The following is a 19,639-nucleotide window of genomic DNA, read 5'->3' as shown; positions in this document are numbered from 1 at the left end:
AATGAATCCCTTTGTGTAAACTAATAATAAACTTAAAATATTTTAAGACCTTGAAGTACACCTGATTTATTGATGCTAACTATGTTTCAACCACTGATTATTCCATTATATACTTCAAATCTACCAATTTATTATCTAACTGAAAATTACCTTTATACAAATATCTTGTCTCTAGTAGGAGCAGCAATATTTTTCTCACATTGGGTGGAAAAATACAATGCTTGTTTTTTTTTGCAGTGATGATGTTTTTTGTGTTGATAATGAGGTCTCAATAAGATTGCATTTTAAGGAAATTCAATGTTCCCTTTATATATTTGAGATGAGAATAGAAGTCTGAATTAGAATTTGGAAAAAAAAGTATTCAATCTATCACTTCTTAGTTATCTCTCTCGTAGTTTTCTCATATTTCGTTGATTAAATGAACATTTCTCCTTCCAGTAATAAAAAAAACTGACTAAAAGTCCTTCGTAGAATTGCCAGTAGCTTCAATTACATCCAAGGATGATAAATTATTGTATTTACATGATTATATTTACCTTTTTGACAGTATTTCGAGATTATGACCTGAATATGGCATATATAGTTTTGAAATGAAAATTTTGCCCTCCTTACTGAGGCTGTTGTCTGATGCCTTAAAAATCCTTAAATTTTTACAATTAGTTTCAGGCTACAGATTTCCATTTTTTCATGCTTAATAAAAATGACAAATATTGTGCTATGATTGTCTCTTGTATTTGTTGATTTTCCATTGGAATTCTGTCCTTGCTGGTTGCCAAGGTTGTGATTGGTTGCAGACATTTGTTTTTTTTTGGACATGGTGGTTTGCATCACATCTATACTTCATAAAACACATCATGTCACATTTCAGAAAAGCGAAAATGTTTCACTTGAAGGAATATCTCGATGAGCATTACAGATTTGGCATTATGAATGATAAGAAAGAACTCTTACTGCAAGGAAATGAATTATATGATAGATACCAGTGAGTTGTGTTATTCATGCTTCAAAATAGGTTGTAGAAAGCTATTTTTCTTCTTTGATTCTGAATTAACATGATGCTTATAAATAAAAGGCCTTGAGCAGCAATTTTCATTGCCTTTGTTTTCAGCTATAGGTTGAAAGATGATGATATGCCTCCCCTTTGCACATTTCTGGCAACATGTGAAGTTTGGTCACTCAACCTTTGTTATAACAGAATTTCAGATGAAGGGTTGTTTACATTAATCAAATACCTTAAAGTAATTAATGATTCAGTTTTCACTAGAAGTTATTGTGAGCCATGTGTTAGAAGATATTTGTTTATTCGTTCTTGAATCTAGCAAGTAAAAGAAGTATTAGCATACATTACTACATTTTCCCTCAGAAAATTTGCTAGATGCAAGAAGATTCATTTTAGTGGTATTCTTCATTAAATTTTCAAATTTTTTTTCACTATAGGAATCATTACATGAGTTAATATCTCTCAACCTGATGTGCAATGATATAAGTTCAAAGGGAATTCAAACCCTCTGTGACATGGGTTCTGATTTGAAAATAAAAACACTGCATCTAAATGGAAATAAATTTGGTGCAGAGGTATGTGAGAATTCCTTCAATATTAGGCAAATTTTATTGAAGATCAAAACTAAGCTATGATGTTACAAGGCAATACTTCAGTACATGATTTTTTATTGGTAATGAAATCTTTCCAGGGAGGTAAAGCTCTTACAAAAGCTCTTATTGTTGTCTAATGACTTTTTGCAAAATTTAGACATTGGAGAAACTGACCAAACTATTGAAAGTATAGTTTATATTGCTGCTGTTTTACGCAGCCCAGATGTAAAGCTGAAATCTCTGAATCTAAGTCGACCACTGATAAAGTTTTCTGAAGCCCATGCAGCAGAGATTTTGGGACAGATGCTGTTTGTATGTAAGATGCAATTTTTTTTCTTTTCTTGTTGCTTATTATATGTGGACTCGATTTACTGTACAAAATCATTATAATATTTTTTCCTTCTAAGGAATCATTGGAACATGAATTTAAAGTATCATTAAAGGTGGAATGATTTTTAAGTACTCCCCTAAGTATGTTAAATAGGAACAACATCATACTGTATCAGATGTAGGCAATCTCTTCCTCCTGAATTCCATTTGCCTTTTTTTTCAGCGAAGGGTGGAAAGGTGATGTCATCCTTACATTTTAAACTTATACTGGTGACATCTTTTCTCTGGACATCCATTCAGGCATTCTTATCGCTTCTCAAACTTGTTCTAATATTTCAATTTCAAAATTTGGGTTTATTTTTGTGTGTAAACCTTTTTCTTCCTTTTCTGTGTGAAATGAATACCAGGAAAAATCATAAACCTATTGAACTAGTTGGTCTGTCCCTACTACTTATTTGATAGAAAAAATGAATCACCTAACCAAATAATTCAGCTTAAAGATTTCTTGGGATATTGAAAATTTTAAAGGAAATTAAAATTTCCGGATTTTATGGTTAAATGTGCTCTACGTAGCACAGTAGTATCTCTCACTGGTATAATGTCATGACTATTATTCTTCATTGAAATTTAACAATGACTAGTAATCCCGTTAATTTTTTTAGAAATGTTTCTTGATATTTAAATCATTTTAAACTTAAATAGGATTTTGTTTTCAATCGAATGGGAACTTGAATTTCTGGCTACTCCCATATATTTACATGCAAATATTTTTTGCCTAGAAAGGTAGGCAACCGAGAAGAAAATTGTTTTATATGTATAATCGGGTATCCATTACTCCAGTAGTCCCTAGTATTCTTCCACCTCTCCTCACATAGTCCCAAAATATCTATCCTCCCTTTCTTCATCTCCCTTTTAATATTTCCTAGCTTATCTGCCCTCATCCATTGCTCTAATCCATTCCATGTCCGTACATTCATTGCTGCCTTCTTCTCTCCATATTCTTGGTCTTGCTTTCTTCTTTCTTGGAAGTTGTTGCTGATACTCTCTGCAGGTTTTCTGCATGCTGACGACCTCATTGATCTTGCCAAGCTCACTGCCATAAACGACACTTGTCCGTAATTGTCCTATTCGATGAGTTGCCCAGGTTCATTTGAATTAAGTCCATGTTTTCAGGATTGAGATTGTTGGCAGGGTTGGGTCGGTTGGTTATATGGCACCATCACCTTTTGTCTGCCTCGTACCCTTCGATCTATCTGGCATGGGTGCTACGACCGGGAATATTTGCGAATTGTTCCCGCCAGTGTAGCTTTAGGGGTCTTAGGAACATACAAGCATTTCCTTGTGACAAGGATGTAGCCCAAGAAAAAGTTAATTGGAATACAAGCTCAAACATCTTCTTGGTATCTTGAAGAGGTATGAACAAGAAGTTTCCAACGTCAATCTTTAATGTGCAGAGCTTCTAGGTATGCCCACCTTGAAATTTGCCTTCAAAATATTCTGATCTGTTGGGGAAAGCATTCCATTGAAGCCGATGGATTTAAATACTTTGAGAAATATCATGCCTAATTGAAATATGTAGTTAGTTACATATATTGTGATTTTGTAATATTGAGTTTCATTTTCTATTAGATGAACTCATCTTTAACGGAACTGATATTAGAAAAATGTGGGTTTATCGACCATGATATAGAACTCTTGGCAACAGGATTACACAAATTCATGAATGAGAGGTTTCATTTGCCTATTCCTGATTCTCCTGCTATGAAGTACAAGGTGAGACTACATTTATGTCTGTTATTGCAGTGGCATTTGTACTTATTAACTTTTTACATTAAATCACGAATGAAATTATCTTGAGTGCCCTGGGGAAAGGGTATTAACAGAAAAAAGAATGGTACTGAAAATTTAAGAAAAAGTTCTCAATGTAACAGAGTATTAGATCGACGTTGCAAAATTTTGATCAAATGACAACTAATAAAATAAAAATTAGACCAAAAATATTTTCAGAAATATGCTCTATATCACCCTATCATTAACTTTTACAATGGTTTTAATGTGAAAAGTACTGGTAGTTGACAATTCTGGAGCTAGGCTTTGCTATTTTATAATTTGAAGTGATCGATACTCATTTGGTATTTATACTGTGAAGTTATTCCATTCCAATGGAATTGATACCTCCATTGCACAAATGTTCATCAATCGCCCACCGAATCAAATCTGCTCATCTAGTAGCCCTAGTAGGGCAATCGTTTAGTGTATTTGCAGTGAAAGTATCGGAATGAAAACATATTTTGGGCATAGATCATACCATATCTTAAATCTTGTCTCATGTGTATAAAAATTTCGAAAAATATATACATATGCTTACAAGGTCAGTGGTTAGCTTAGGATAGACTGGGATCACGAACTCAAACAATTTATCTGCCAATTTGATAGGAATGAACTCTCTCTTCTCTTCAGTACCTTTAGTTTCTAATTTCACTTACACTTAGGACTGCATTTGGCAGTGTTGCAGAAACAAGGGAAGTCTCATATTTTTCAGGAAGCAAAGAGCTGCTCTTCTTATGAAACAGTGGTTTCTGTGGAAAGATATATGAATGAGAGAGGACTGTTGGCCAAGAATGATGACCATGATGGAAATGTCAATCATGATACTGAGTCAATAGGAACAGCAGAGGAGTCTGTTGAAAGTGTGGAATGCGGTTGCAACAATCAAAAGGAAATCAAAGATATTACTCACTATCAAGGAGATGACTACAATCCATTGAATAGAGTAGTAGTGAATGGTAGCCTGGTATCATACTTGAAACACCTTGATCTCAGTTGCAACAATCTTTCAGATTTTTCGATAGGATATCTTGGTCCATATTTTCTATCCAAGCCTCCATTGGTGATTTTATCTCTGGCATTCAACTTAATCAGTGATCTTGGAGCAGTGTAAGTGTTTTTATTCTATTGAAATTTTATTCTATCGAGTAGAGTAGATTGATATAAATCTATGTAAGCCTGTAATCAAACAGCATACATGCGCATGTGTTTTATGAGCACTAGTCTAAAGAGAGGCAGGCCATATTCAGTAAGAGCCAATTAACTGGTTGTTGAATGAAGTCACGCTGACATCAGTGGTAGCAAATTTCAATCATCAACTGTCCTCGACCATAAAAGGGAAATGATTTACTTCAAATTTAATTTAGAACTTCATAAAAATTTATAATTATTGCTTTGATAGATTTAAAAATATTTTTAGTAATTTATTATGATAGTAAATATGTGATAATTAAGTTTATAATCTTTTACAGGGAGCTAAGCAGATATTTACCAAGCACTAGCATTGAGGTGCTAGATATCAGTCACAATAATATTGATTCTGAAGGAATACAAAACTTAATATACCATTTGATGCATCCAAGTAGAATGAAAAAACTTTACATATGGGGAAATAGACTGAATGATAATGTTTGTAAGGTTTGTCTCCATTATTTTTTTTATTTAACTCAGTAGAACTCCTCTACAATGAATGCTGTGGATCTCCAGAAAATCACTTGTTATAGCTGTAAATCATTTCTTATTCAGGTTATTTCTGTATGGAAGGTAGAATATTTGCGTAATACTTATGTTTATCTTAATGGCAATGGATATATATTCAAACATTAAATTTCCAAAATAATCACAATTTAACAATAAGTATCACTGATTTCGAATGGCAGGAAAAGACAAAAATGTAATTTATTTCTATAGTGATATTTATTGATCAATTGTAATTGGACCTGCACATGCATTGAAATTCCATCTTTCTCGTGTTCAGTAATAAGTTGCTTAACAAAAACTACCTGTCAACTGCCACTCATCACCAATTTTATTATTGTTCTCCCATGATTATCAACAATTTTTGTCAAAAATGTTGATAATCATGGGAACGGACCTCAGTGTAGTTTTTATCCTTTGGCTTGTTTTAACTGTAATTTTACGGTTAATTTTTTTCCTAAAATTTTATAGTATTTGAAGAAAATAATTAAAAAAGGAAACATCCTACAAGAAAACATAGATTTGAAAATTTATCAAGTGGATGGGATTGATTTTGCTGCGTATAATTATGAATGTGAAGATCTGCGCGACAAATATTATTGTGTCAGAAAAATTCCTCTTGCAATATATAGTCATTTATCACCTTGCATGCAGAGAGTCCAAGAAGAAATGAATAAGTCTGTGGACAGAAAAGAATTATCGTCTCATGAAAGCATAGTTGAATCATAAATTTAGCCATATGAGTGCTTAATCTAAAAAAATGTAGCTTTTCACATGGAAACAGGACAAAATTGTATTTTAGGCATTTTATTTTCATGTCTGATAATCTTCTTGCATTATCAACATAAAAATGATTCATTCCATTAAATAATCCCAAAGTCAGTGACGTTCAATTTTTGAGGATTTCATAGTAAGCCATTTATTTTATTTTGATTAAAACCTGTATTCTGTTGTGATGAGCACAGACATCTGCTGCTGGGTATGTACAAGTTGCATGGCGCATAGTAAGTTGCATTAGAATATTTGGTTACTTTTTCACTTAAGGTACCTTAAAATTTTTTTTCTTCGCCGAGGTCTCTTTTTCTCCCATCAGTTTCCACATAAAGCCAAGAATTAATAAAAATTCTCAGACATTGAGGTAATTAAATAACTTCTACAGCATAGAGGTGTAGCAAACAATTACTGAGACAGCAAGAGAACTCAGCAGTATCAATAAGTGAAAAGGACATTAAATTTGGCATAGCAACACTGGAAAAACACATATTTTCTTGGTGGAGTTGGCGGTTGCTTCCACATTCCGCAGCTTAAATAAAAATCAAAGAAATTTCCTTCCTGTCAAAGGGACCATATTTTTTATCAAATATTAAAAATATATGCAAAAAAGCCTCAGTAAGCCAGTCATCACACCTTTTTGATCATGGCTATATTTAGTGACGTCAAGGTTCTCTGTTTAGTAAGTTGGCTTCGTGTAACACAAATTCCCGTTTTTACATTTTTTCTGTAATAAATAAAATGATGACGGTTTGCCTTCTCAGTTATTGCTGTAGCTGTTATGGAACCTATAGTTGATATTAGTCAAAGTGACGGGGAAGTTATTGAATATAAATTGGTGGCTTGCCAATTTTTCATAGATTTGCAAGTTTTTCGGATTTTAGGGTCAGCTGTCGAGGGATTACAATTTGTTCTGAGAAAAAGTGCACGTCGAATATTCTTTAGGGGTCGCATGAGAACTATTTGATTAAATACATAAATATATCCTCTACCCTCCTTAGTAGAGAAATTAAGGGATTCTTTAACATTCTATGACAATGAGACAGCTGTATGTTATGGGGAGGGGTGTAATTGTATTGTTCAAAAGCTGAAGCAAACTCTCCTGAATGCCTTACCTCTTATTGTAATGGTTCTGGAATGTACCCACCTGTAAACATTACCCTGCTGCCATTACGAGAATTTATTGTCTTGGTTGGTTGAGTCTTTCCAGGGACACCGACTTACAAAAAATATTGGGGGGGCCCAAACCGGGGATCTTGCCCTGGGGAATTTTATAAGTATGAGTTTTAAGTTTTTTAAAAATTTTAGAAGAGTCATATTATCAACATTAGAACCCTGATATCTCGAAACTCCATATCTGGACACTCCGGGGAAAATCGACAAGCCTGACACATTTTTTCCTCACACCCATAAAGAATTTTTGAGGGGGCTCGGGCCCCCTCAAGCCCCATGGAGTCGGCACCACTAAGTCTTTATTCTCTAGTTGCTCAAATTATTTTAGCCGAGTGTCACCTGCTCCTAATACTGATTGAACAACAATATTTTGCAAGAAATTTATTAAAAATACAAAAAATATACATTTATACACTTAACATTGTATAACATTACAAAGAGACAACTTTGTTGTTAAGTTATCAATTTGTCTATTGAAATCAAAAAATTCAAAAGACTTTAATACATGAATACTGTAAAACAAACAAATGAACATTCAGGAAATGTTGCTGTTCATCTTAATGTTTGGTGGGCCCTTTGCTATATGTATGGACACGTCATTCACTGGAATGGATTCAGCCGTGGGAAACTGGGCCCCTGCAATCCCCCTCCACAGTCTGTCTTTATAACTCACAGCTTGCCCTTCTCCTCAAGAAAATCCTGTCTGCTCTTGTTCAATGACCAAAAGAAATACCGACTCTGGACCTCATTCCACTGAATTTAATAGAGAGAATTTTGCCACTATCTACCTGCTATCTTCTTATCTTTTCTTTTTAAAAATGTTCCAAATTTATATTTCTCAAATTATTTATAGGTCATGCATTACAGTTATCTCTTTTTGTGAAATTTTACACTTAAGTTTGAAAGTATTTCACTATGAACTATGAAGGAAGTGGCTTCCAGTTATCCTTGATTTAGTTAGCCAAACGCATGAGGTTTCACAACAATTGTTGAAGTTCAATTATAGCTTATGGGAGCAGAAGCTATTTTGGCAAAAAATTTCAACCACTTTTTACCACATGGCAATGCTCCCTCTCTTCATCATTATTTCTGTTTGTTTCTAAAAAAGCAAAACCTGTCATGTGCATTAATTATTTTGCTAATGCCAAAGTATTATCCTAATTATAGTACAAAATTGAAGTACACTTTTTACGGGATTTTTTTTTCCATCGTGTCAGAGAATGTGATCCATTTCATGTCCTTTTGCGCATGTTTCCTAGATATATTTTTAGTTATGGAAGCTTAATGGTCACTTTAGCACCTGTACCGATGCCTCTGTAAAAATGAGGGCAAACTAAAGATTCAGTCACCAGTCCATTGATTTTTCAATTTTAAATAAGTTCTTGTGCCATTTGGCACACCTATGTAAAAAAATAAATTAATATATCACAGCCTTGATTCGTACTCTATTTTCGATTCTTTGTCAGCTATCCCTTTCTCTGGGTCAGCTTGTATCTCTTCTGTCACACCTTCCTCAACTGTCATGGCAGGATTGTCAGCAGCCCAGTTCTCCCTCTCCTCCTTAGCCTTCAAGGCACGGTTTTTGGCCTTGTGTGCCACTCCAGCTTTTCTCAAGTCCCTCTTTCCTTCAAAATGCTGCTGAATCTCATGCAGAGGATGTCCCTCTGTCTCTGGAAGGATGAAGTAGAGATATATACCTCCAAGGAAGCCGATAATACCATTCAGCCAGAAGACTCCGGGGAGAGTCAGCGTATCACGCAGCGCAAAGAAGGTCTTGTTTGCTGCAAATCCAAAGATGTAGCCAGCAGATCCAGAAGCTCCACTAGCCATGGCTCTGACCTGAAAATTTGATATTTTTTCCATAAGGATTAGGACATGAGGAAGGAACTGTTAGAGCTACAATAGGATAGTGCCTCAGGGCTTCAAAGGTTAGGGGGATGCTTAGAGCCATATTCATGGTCCCACTAACTTTCGGTTAAGTGAAATAATGTTTTCTCAGCTTTCCAGCCAGTGGTGGATAAAGGCAGCCACCCCCTCCGTAATTTCCGGGGAAATAGAGAAGATTATACTCTTTAAGGTAGATCGCCAATGAAAGTTTTTATTCTACCAACTTAACAATGTTTTTTTTTAAGCATAACTGGCCTATGTGAATACCGATTTTGGTAGTTGTGGTCCAAGTGCTACAAGCTGTTGTTAGCCCAGTGTTGAAATATCAATTAATATGGCCCATAAGGACAAATGTCTTTAAAAAAATGAAACATCTTTGTAAAATTTAATAAGTGGTCTTTTACATGCGGCCAGTTTTGTGGAAGAGCCCCCATCATCAGGCGAGTTACATAAAAACCCTGAACCTTAAATAGGTTAAATGATAAATTCTTTTTTACCTTTATACACCCAATTAATTAGCAAGCATATTACATTAAAGGTTAGTTGAGTTGAAAAAATAAGTGTAGGTGGTGATGAAGGATTGGGAGGGGAAGGCCAGGGAGTAGGATTGGATTATTATCTGTTCATTTTATCTCTGCGGGTCAGCTTTCGTGAGATCCCGGACGCTATCGGAGGGCCTCGCTGAAGGGGAAGGGGTAGTACCGAGAGAGAGAGAACAGGAGCGACCTTAACGTTGCCAAATGTACATAGCCGCCCTTGCGTCTCACTGAAAAGGTGTGACTCATACGTGGCCACAGATATTTTGGGCCCGGCGGCGAAACAATGCATACAATGTATAGCTACTCATTTAGAGGGAATTGAGGATAATCCCATCTCAGAAGCCAGGATATTGTCCGCTAAATGCGACACCGTTGGTGAAAGGCATACATAGGCGTAACATTCTTATAAACGGGGAGTGCAAGGGAATTCGCGAGGATGAGGAAAGTTATAAGTTGAATTTAAATGGAAGAATCGAGGAGCACCAAGAGAACGTGCGAGATTTGGCAACACAGCTAGCAGATTCACGAAGTTGACACGACGGAGGTCTGAGAGCGACTGAGATTCCGAAGTGCTAGGCCACGCCTACTGTCTGCTGATTGGCAGAGGGAAAGTCACGTGTAGATAAACTTTCCCTCCTCTCACCCCAACTCGGTTAAGCCACACCAGCTCACCCGCAAAGATAAAGTGAACAGACCTTAGTTATTATCCTCATTCTCAAACTCCCATCCTGTACGATTGGAGATTTCTTCTCCTAGGTTTTCTATGCTTTTACTATTAATGAGTCTCATCTACCCTTCACATACTCCCTTACGGTTGGATAGCACATACTCCATTGTCACTCAGTTGAAAACAAAAGTAAATATTGTTGTAAAGCATTTCTATGAGCTATTGTCATTATACACTAGTGGCAAGACTTGCATTAACATTTTTTATCATTTAATTGCTCATGTACCCCAATGATTACTTTTGCAGTTGGTTATTCATAGCTTTCTGTCCCAGTGCTTGTAGACAAAATGTTTTTTTTATTAAAATGATGGGACTATTTTTATTCTTATACTTGGGAACAACTGTGATGGCTCCAAGGTGTACTCACCTCTGGTGGATACACTTCCCCAATTAATATCCATGGCAATAGTCTTAATCCTGTGTGAGAAAAGAAGGCTGAAAGTGTGAGCAGGATCAATGGAGCCCAAGGTGCATCCTCAGTTGGATTCACTGGCCCATTCAGGTAGGAGATGGTGGCCACAGAAATGAAGCAGCATGCAGCAGCTGAAAAGGATGGTATTATTTTTATGATATTCACTGTATTTAAGAAAGCAGTTACATACACAAAAGAAGTGAAAAGGAAGATAACCTTGCCTAAGGAGGCATATGAAAATGAAAAGAATATACATATTAGGAAATAGCCACACGAAATTGACAATCTTTGTTGCAAATGTGATTGATTGGGCACAAAGTGCACTGGTGGATTCATTATCAAGCCTCTTGAGGTGACAGTATTCAGGATATAGTATCCCATGTTACTGAAGGTGACGGAGAATTATAGATCACCCCTTCAATTGGGTAAGTATGTATACATTCTTCATCTTGGAGAGGGGACAGTCACACCCTTAATACTGTCTTAGTCTGGTGTGCTTCTCATTTTCCACCAACTCCTGAAATCCAAATAAGCAAGTCTTTGAACCTGCATTTTGAAAGGTTACTCAAACATCCTACAAGTATATGCAACCCAAGCGACAAACTTATGGAAATATTTTCCTTTAGCGTATGAATCCTCTGCAGATTAGGAATATCACGTTAGAACTGCTAATGTGATTTGCTTCCTGAGAAATATATCAATGAAGCTTCGATTTCTAAGACCCAAGCACTTATGGCTCTGTGATGTGCAGTGGTATCATTACTATAGAGGAAAGTGACTTGCAAGGATGCCTCAAACTAGCTTGGGACAACGGAAACTATTGTGTCACCAGTCGCTCATCACGCAGTGGTGCTAGGAAACCAGATATGCATTCCAGTATTTCCATACACATTACCAGTTGACAGCTCCTAATGCAGAAAGTACTCTCGTGATCTGGTATTAGACATTGCTTTGCATTAGGGTATCTTGAGGCAACAAAATTTCTTCACTGACAAAGCTGGCATCTTTGGATCATGCCCCTAAGTAATGTGTTTTGTAAGAAAGCCTGATAACACAATGCTGAATTTAAGATCTGATGTGGCTGATATCCATGAGAGGCTGAAAGATGGTGAATTGGAAGGCATTGCATGCTACGCTGGCAATCATGCTTCTGATAAGCTATTCAGCAAAGGGAAACACCAAATTAGGTGTGTGAAAGAAAGTTTTTAGGTCACAATAAAGAAACTCTCAAGATATTGCAGAATTTTGAAGAATTATTGTATGTAAATACATGCTAAAATAATTTCCAACTTAAATATTTTGCTATAGTGAGGTGGTTTTCCTAACTTGAGTCCATGTGTGCACTTCATTTTAGTGCATTACGTATCATAGAGGTTTTCTATGGGAGGTTTTCCCTTGGTTTATGTTAGTTAAGGGCCTGTGACCAGGTCTTGGACATTGTATTATGGAGGCTTACATGATGTGTCATACATGAAGGTTACTTTTAAGGAGGTTTTACTGTTTTGCATTTTCATAAACATGGATGTTATTTGAAATGTCATGGCCCAAATATTTAAGGGGGACCATTGAGTTATTATTTCTTAGTACTTCAAAAAAATTTTATTGGTTTAAAGCTGCTCTGCACCATGTTTTTTAAGCTAATGTGATAAATTTACTGATTATTCAGCGAAAACTATTTTAACAGAAAGAAGTGAAAAAATATGGGATGCACTTAAAACTATGTAATGTAGGTAGTGAGTAATTAGAATAGGAGAAGTGTGTATGCTAGATAATTAATTCTGTTTTTTTTTCTTCACCAGATTTTGCATCCAACATCACTCATGACCTGTGATCAGCCTTTATATTTTGCTCACCTGTTGTGGAGAATATAGACAAGGGCCTCTTTCCTAGCCAGTGGATTAAGATGGCACACACCACTGTCCCAAGCAGCTCGACAATACCGAGGACCAATGTTGACGTGTAGCGACCCACAGGGGAGCCAACAGTGGAGAAGATACTGACGGCAAATGTCTGCAAGGTTGTCATTCCTCCAAAGTGACCAACAAAGAAGGCAGTGCAGATTAACATGTAGGGCTTGAGGAATGTCCTGATGAGGTAAGGCTTGATTCGGAATGCAATGCGGGAACAGAGTTTGGCTCCAAAACCCTTTTCTTCAATGTGAACTCCCTCAGAAGCTGCTCGTTTGATCTCCATCTGGGTCTTTCTTGACCTGGCAATTTTTTGCCCCTGGATGGTTGTTACTAGCATATCAAATTCTTTTTTCACATGGGAGAATGGAACCCAGCCCCTCAGCCACCTGCAGAAGATGAAATATTTAGGTGAACATGGGTATGTTTAGATAAACTAGCTGTTAAAAAAATGACCCCTATCTGCTCAGAAAGAAAGCAAGTATATTGGCCTTGAAAGTCATGTGCATCAAGTGTCTTGTGGTAAGGTCCTCAGATGAAAATGTGAAATAGATCTGCTACTTTGCACATGTCAGACTACACCGCAAATACCCGCAGGGCTTATTAAATCTGGTTTAGAAATATTTTATCTTAGAACTATGTAGAATACAAAGGAAAGCAACTTGATATATTCAAAATGGTTATTAGTGAGCAGAGGGTGTTGCACATATTTTGCATGGATCGGTTGGGATCTGTATGCTAGTCTTAGCTTGGTTAGGAATAAAGAGCAGTTATCTTTGTGAATAAAAGCTTTTGGGCTATGTCGCCGTGTCAATTCTTGGGTGGCCCCAACGTTTCCTGACCGATGCTGGTCGCTTTCTCAAGGGATTCCGTATCTCACATAGCCCAAAAGTTTTTATTCACAATGACGAGCACCTGCGAAAGTTTTAACAAAGAAGCAGTTATCTTATTGAATGAAATGGAGAGCATCATCTTAGAACCACCATTTGGTTCCACAACTGACATTAACAATAAAATTAAAATGATATGTTGCTGAATAGATTTGAGTAGGAATTCATTTTTCCCTGGAACAGTGTTTGTATGAATGAATTCAATCGTGTCAGGGGAAACATGATGGAACTCCTTCATGATGAATCAAAAAAGGAAAGACAATGGCAGGTTCCACAATTTAATAATTATTAAACTGTGGAACCTGCCATTTGTATTAATGGTCCACATCAAAAACACTTAACCATTGTGATCATATTGAAGACTGAAAATAAAATTTAGTTTTCTCACCTTAGGGAGTGTTGTGCATCTTCCATGCGTCCCTTGGCAATTAGCCAGTGTGGGGACTCGGGAACACAGAAGAGAGCTATCATGGCAAGCATGGGCAGTGCGGCACTGATGGCTGCAGCTAGCCTCCAGCCCTCATTTGCCTCAGGGACAGTTGCAATGGTGGATGCTGGTGTAGCCTCTAGGGCCTGTGATAGCACCTCTCCTCCGTGGCCTCCGGTCCTGCATGATGGAGGGACAAAGAGATAGTGAGTCAGCTTATGAAGCCATGGAAAAGTACCATTTTACTATTTTTGTCATTGAGGGGAAAGGGAATGAACATGTGCTTGACATGGCAAATTTCATGACCATAGTCTTCATCCAGTTTGTGTTGTACATTCAGTTTCCCATTTTTATTTGACTCAACTTGGTGTGACTCTGTAGCTGAAATCTCGGGAAGAGTAGCTACAGGCTCACAACAATTTTTATTGGAATAACTCAACCTAGAGTGGTCTTTTGCTACACAGATGAAATGTCTCTTGGAAGTTGCGAAAAGCAAGGAAAATAATTATGTCTATCAGTAGCCATATGAACCATTTCAAGTTCTCTTATACAGTAGATTTCGGTTAATTGGGACATATCGGGACTTGTGCACTTTGCCCCAATTAAGCGGCTGTCCCAATTAGGTGAACTATCCTGTATATGGGCATAAACAAACGTTGAAATGATAGAAAGAAGACTAAAGAATGTTTATAATGCAACATAAGTTTATTAAACTATTAATTTGATTAATAAATCAGCGAGTTTAGTTAATTTCTTATGATTTTTAAGAATTATAACAATTTAGTTAAAAATATTTTTCACAGCCTCGGGCAACGCTAAATGAATGTCTTTTACTAAGTCCTATTAAAGAAAAGTCCTATCCTCTTGCGGATAGTATAACAACAAGAACTTTCAAAATAGGCAAGAATAGGAACATTTTAGAAAAATAAGAGTAAATCAAAGAGGAAAATATAAAAAAATAGAATTCTGAAAACAAAAAATTTTAATTTAGTCGCGAGTATAGTCTATGTCGTCGACTCATGGCCCAATAAAGCGGCATGCTGTCCCAATTATGCGGAGAATACTCAGGGATATTCCTCTATTGGGTTCTGTTCTTCAAGATCTGCCCCAATTAAGCGGCTGCCCCAAGTAGCCGGTGGACCCATTAAACGGGATCTACAATATCTATTTCATGATTGATTCATGGTCTGAGCTTAAATTGGTGGAATATTTCTCTCACAGGCCTGATGGGGGGATTTCATCAAGTCAGACTGTGCCAAACTAATTTGTTGTGAATGAGACGTAATTCTTGGAAGAAGGTAGGGAAACGGGTTGAATGGTCAGTAATGTAATAGTGGTTGCGGTATGTTCAGGATAAAATGGCAAAGTACTCACCCAATTTACCCCAATATGATATCCGTAATACCCATTTTGCTCATTTGATTATTAGAGTCTCAAAATGTGGTTATACTAATCTTTTTTGGCTGGTAAAATGACTCAAAATCTGTTCGAAAAAAAACGAAGCCTTGAAAATGCGCCGAAATGCAACTAACATCTAAAATAATATTTTCCAATAGCCCTTTTAAGTAATATCAGGTTCTCTTTTATATTCCGACTCCTTTATTTTATTTTTTTGCATAACCTTTTTACACTGAGTATGAATACAGTGTTAAGAAACTAATGAAAACGAAGAATTTTATAATAGCAAAAAAACTTTGCTTCGAGTAATCTGAGTATTTTTTATTGCATCTTTTATGTACGCTTTATGATAGTCGCAAGTGTTTTGGGGGTCCCCTGAGCTCGGGGGCCTCGGCGAATGCCGACCAGCCGACTTGACCAGACAGACCCTGCTCTGAGGTCTCACCTTTCCCCGATGATCGTGCCGAAGAGGAACTCGAGGAATATGCCGAGGATGACGCAGGAGGAGGCGGTTGCCGAGAGGAAGCCCCTCAGGTGTGGCTCGGTGATCTCGGCGACGTAGGTGAGCACGGGGGCTTCGAGCAGACCCCCGGCCAGGCCCGAGAGCACCATCGCCGCGTACAGGTGGCCCGGGCCCGTCGACCAGTAGAACAGGGACCAGGAGACCAGGAACGGGATGTTGACCGCTATCATGGCTCGCTTCTTCCCCAGCCGGTCTGTTAAGGCTCCCGATATGATGCATCCCAGCGGGACGGTTATGAGGTTGATGCTGCCTGAGGAGGTAAAAAAGAGCGAGTTGGAAGTGGGGAAAAACGGATAGTTTATTACAGGAAAATGCAGGACGGAACTTATTTTTAGGACTGCATGAATGAAGTACCTTTTTACGCAGTCACGCGCACTGGTGCAAAGTTAAATATACCAAAGGGAGAAGTTTGCAATGAAATAAATATTTGACTTAGCTGGGATTCGAACCCGGATCTCCCAATTGCTGGTTAGGCGTGTTAGCCAGTTACATCACCAAGCCATTTTCTCAGACCGAAATTCGGGAACCTGACTGGCGATTGGGAGATCCTGGTTCGAATCCCGGCTAACTAAAATTTTTTCATGGCGAAATTCATCCTTTGGTGTATTTATTTTTAGTATGTCAAATGCTGTATTCATCATACTTCTTTATTACTAGTTTGGGAAAGTCGTAAACCATTGTACTTCTACGCCTTCCACTGAACTCAACACAATGGGTTGCGGTCGCGACGGGCAACAAAGAGGGGAAGCAGTCTCAGAGTAAGGGAAGCAATTAACATACTGATTTTCAAATTCACGTTGTTTACCTTCTAACCCACGAGAAAAATAATGAATGGAATCGCTTTTATGAAAAATTTATTGGGGTTTTAAATATTTGTTTACAATGTTTATGAAAAAAAATTGTTTCCAAGTCGTATTATTTCGGAAAACCACAAATTGATGTTTAGCAGCTAAATTTACGTATTATAGATCGTAAAAATTAGGGATGAGTCGATTCCAAATGTCGATTCTCGATTCCACCGATTCTTGGGCACGGAATCGGAATCGAGAATCGATCGCCTAAAGTCGATTCCGATTCCATCGATTCCAGGAAGATATATGTTTTGAGCATAGAAGATAAGTTTGGGGCAGGGGCGGATCCAGGATTTTTTTCTGGGAGGGGCACAAGCAAGGCCGTATCCAGGATTTTGTTCTGGGTGGGGCACAAGGATACCTCGCAATACAAAACGAATGCAATGATAATGGGACCGTATTAAAAATCTTGCATATTTTTGAGGGTCTGGGGGGGGCACGTGCCCCCTGGATCCGCCTATGGTTTGGGGCATAAAGGCTGCACACACCTAAGCGGCCTAGGTGTCAGCCTTGGCCGCGCGGAGAATACGCCCGGCACGCGGGTGCTGCGACGAACATGCCTAAGCGACCTCGGAAACATGAAAATGTCGACAAGAGCGACAAACCGACGAACCCTGAAATGCATCGTGTTCATGAGCAACTCTCAGAGAAAAAAAATTGGAAACCACGGGATCGGGAAGCAATGCATGCGTTTTCCGTTCTTTTATTAACAGCTGGTCACGGCAAATCAAATTATTGCGATTATGAATCATATTCGGAGAATTCATCTGGACTACCAATTTTAAAGCATAACAGATCGAAATATATTTTTTTATTTTTGAATGTTATCTGAAGTCTGATGATAATAAAAACGTGCAGAGAGCGAGTTTTCCTGTGAAAAAATGTTTCTTATAAATACGCGCTGAGAGCGGTTTTTTTTTAATATATGTAACTTTTTAAGACTAACACGCGTCTGCGTCAATGATAAAAACAATTAGACACATTCGCGCTTGTTAGCCCAGTTTTATCAATGCAACCCTTGAGAAAGTTGATACTTGCTTGGCATAAGCCGCCGCGGCCTCCGGGCGGACTCGACAGGTGGCGTTTGGCCGCCACCGCGCACCGGCCAGGCTACTGCGGTATGTATGGACGCAATGAACGCTACATTATTGTTTAGCCACCACGGCCAAACGAGAATGTAGCCACCGCGGCTACTTTTATTTTTAGGGATGGTCGGATCGGATACCTCGGATCCAAATATCCGCGGATATTGCCCTTCATCGGATACATCGGATCCAAAGTCGCGGAAGACATCGTATCTGGATCCGAAATTTTAAATAATAGCTTCAGTGAATGCAACTGATAAGAGTGAAAAGAGTTCCGATTCTCTCTTCGAATGCGCCGTCGCATGCGATTCTTGTCCTACTCATGAACCGTTTTGTTTGAAAGCTCTCGCAGAGGTTACGAGTAGAATTTCTGCCGAGGCCAGGATTTTCAGCCAGAAAAAAAGGCAAAACACGACTGGCATAGTGTGACTCTTAAGAGATTGAACAATCATCGGGAGATTCTCAGCGCACTAGGATAATAATCACGTCAAAAGTAACCACGTCGCAGATTTCAGAAAACCACCCTCGGCCGTCCATCAGCTCGTGCCTCTGTTGTTTTTTTTTCGTTTCTGAAATCACACGGACCATAAATCATTGTCTTCTAAGGAAAATATCAAATAACACGAAAACAACTGAAGCGTGTTTCATCTCTACCTCGTGTCACCAACTGACCTTTTTTGGCCTACCTGCTTCAATTCTCCGTTTCTAGACGACATATGCTAGGAGAGTGACTTTCTGGGCCCGAAGATATCTCGATAGCTTCGACAATCAGGTGAAATGAACGAGATTTAAAAAAGAATTAGACCAAACGAGACGCATTTCTGACGATATTTCTGTTTATTTTGCTGCTCTAATTGATTGCCACTCAGTTTTCTATCTACAATTCTACAATTATACTTTACTGATGTGCAGCATTGTCCAAACAGCACAATTTTCAAAGAAACAAGCGCAGCATTAACCCCTCAAACAATTAGAGACGGATTGGAAACGCGAACTAAATACATATATCACATTGCGCGCCCGGCTTTGCTTTGAAGGCAACGACGTCACTGAAGCAAGATCTGACGTAACTTCGTCCTAGACTCCCTCATTTGTAGCCTCGTTGTTTGAAATACGGAGGGAGCGCGCTCCTTCCTCTCCACCTCTCCTTTACGCGCTCCTTCCCAGTGGCGTAGCCATGGGGAGGGTCCGGGTACCACCCCCCGAAATATAAAACACAGTTATTGTTCTTCACCATAGAAAACAAAATATTGAAAAATAGGAATTTACAAAATTTTTCTTTAACAAAATAAGTTTTTTCGATTATAAAAATTAGTTTAAAACCCATTATTTAGAGCCCGGTTTTTCAAAAACTTTCCCCCCTGGTTTTGGATCCCCCCCCGATTGAAATTACTGGCTACGCCACTGCTTCTTCCCCTCCACCTCTCCTTCTTGAGCTTCTGCTGCCCACTCCTTCCTAATGCTGAGCGGTTGAGCACCTCGTCGCACATGACGATAATGCCGTTTTAAATACTGTTAATTGTGTTGCTAATTGCGCAGTTGCAATTCAATTTAATGATACTCCGATAAAAATGTCTTTCATTGTGTATAAACATTTCCAT

General features: G+C 38.0%; 2 protein-coding genes across 5 annotated transcripts in view; one reads left to right on the top strand and one right to left on the bottom strand.

Annotated features, from left to right (window-relative positions):
* Window positions 1-42: 42 nt before the first annotated feature.
* On the top strand, window positions 43-12,843 carry LOC124164137. Of its 4 annotated transcripts, none has more exons than XM_046541328.1 (8): window positions 43-982; window positions 1,109-1,238; window positions 1,438-1,575; window positions 1,692-1,905; window positions 3,553-3,696; window positions 4,466-4,860; window positions 5,223-5,388; window positions 12,757-12,843. In XM_046541328.1, the coding sequence occupies exons 3-8, from the start codon at window positions 1,553-1,555 to the stop codon at window positions 12,826-12,828; spliced, it is 1,014 nt and encodes a 337-aa protein (XP_046397284.1). In that variant the 5' UTR covers window positions 43-982; window positions 1,109-1,238; window positions 1,438-1,552; the 3' UTR covers window positions 12,829-12,843. The 4 variants fall into 4 exon arrangements, with proteins under 4 accessions (XP_046397284.1, XP_046397283.1, XP_046397285.1 ...); XM_046541327.1 differs by lacking the exon at window positions 12,757-12,843 and adding an exon at window positions 5,920-6,972; XM_046541329.1 differs by lacking the exons at window positions 43-982; window positions 1,109-1,238; window positions 1,438-1,575; window positions 12,757-12,843 and adding an exon at window positions 5,920-6,972 and having other exon boundaries at window positions 1,818-1,909.
* The window catches only part of LOC124164135 (facilitated trehalose transporter Tret1-like), a 106,253-nt gene continuing 94,372 nt past the window's right edge, over window positions 7,759-19,639 (bottom strand). Inside the window, exons 4-8 of the mRNA XM_046541325.1 lie at window positions 16,025-16,352; window positions 14,143-14,361; window positions 12,811-13,253; window positions 10,913-11,088; window positions 7,759-9,231 (exon numbers count right to left, since the gene is read on the bottom strand). Of these exons, the coding sequence (XP_046397281.1) occupies window positions 8,818-9,231; window positions 10,913-11,088; window positions 12,811-13,253; window positions 14,143-14,361; window positions 16,025-16,352 (1,580 nt within the window). The 3' untranslated portion in view covers window positions 7,759-8,817. The remainder of the gene's footprint in view (window positions 9,232-10,912; window positions 11,089-12,810; window positions 13,254-14,142; window positions 14,362-16,024; window positions 16,353-19,639) is intronic.

This window comes from Ischnura elegans, chromosome 8, assembly GCF_921293095.1.
Source record: "Ischnura elegans chromosome 8, ioIscEleg1.1, whole genome shotgun sequence".
NCBI classification, from domain to species: domain Eukaryota; kingdom Metazoa; phylum Arthropoda; class Insecta; order Odonata; family Coenagrionidae; genus Ischnura; species Ischnura elegans.
This window is presented reverse-complemented; position numbering and strand designations above follow the sequence as displayed.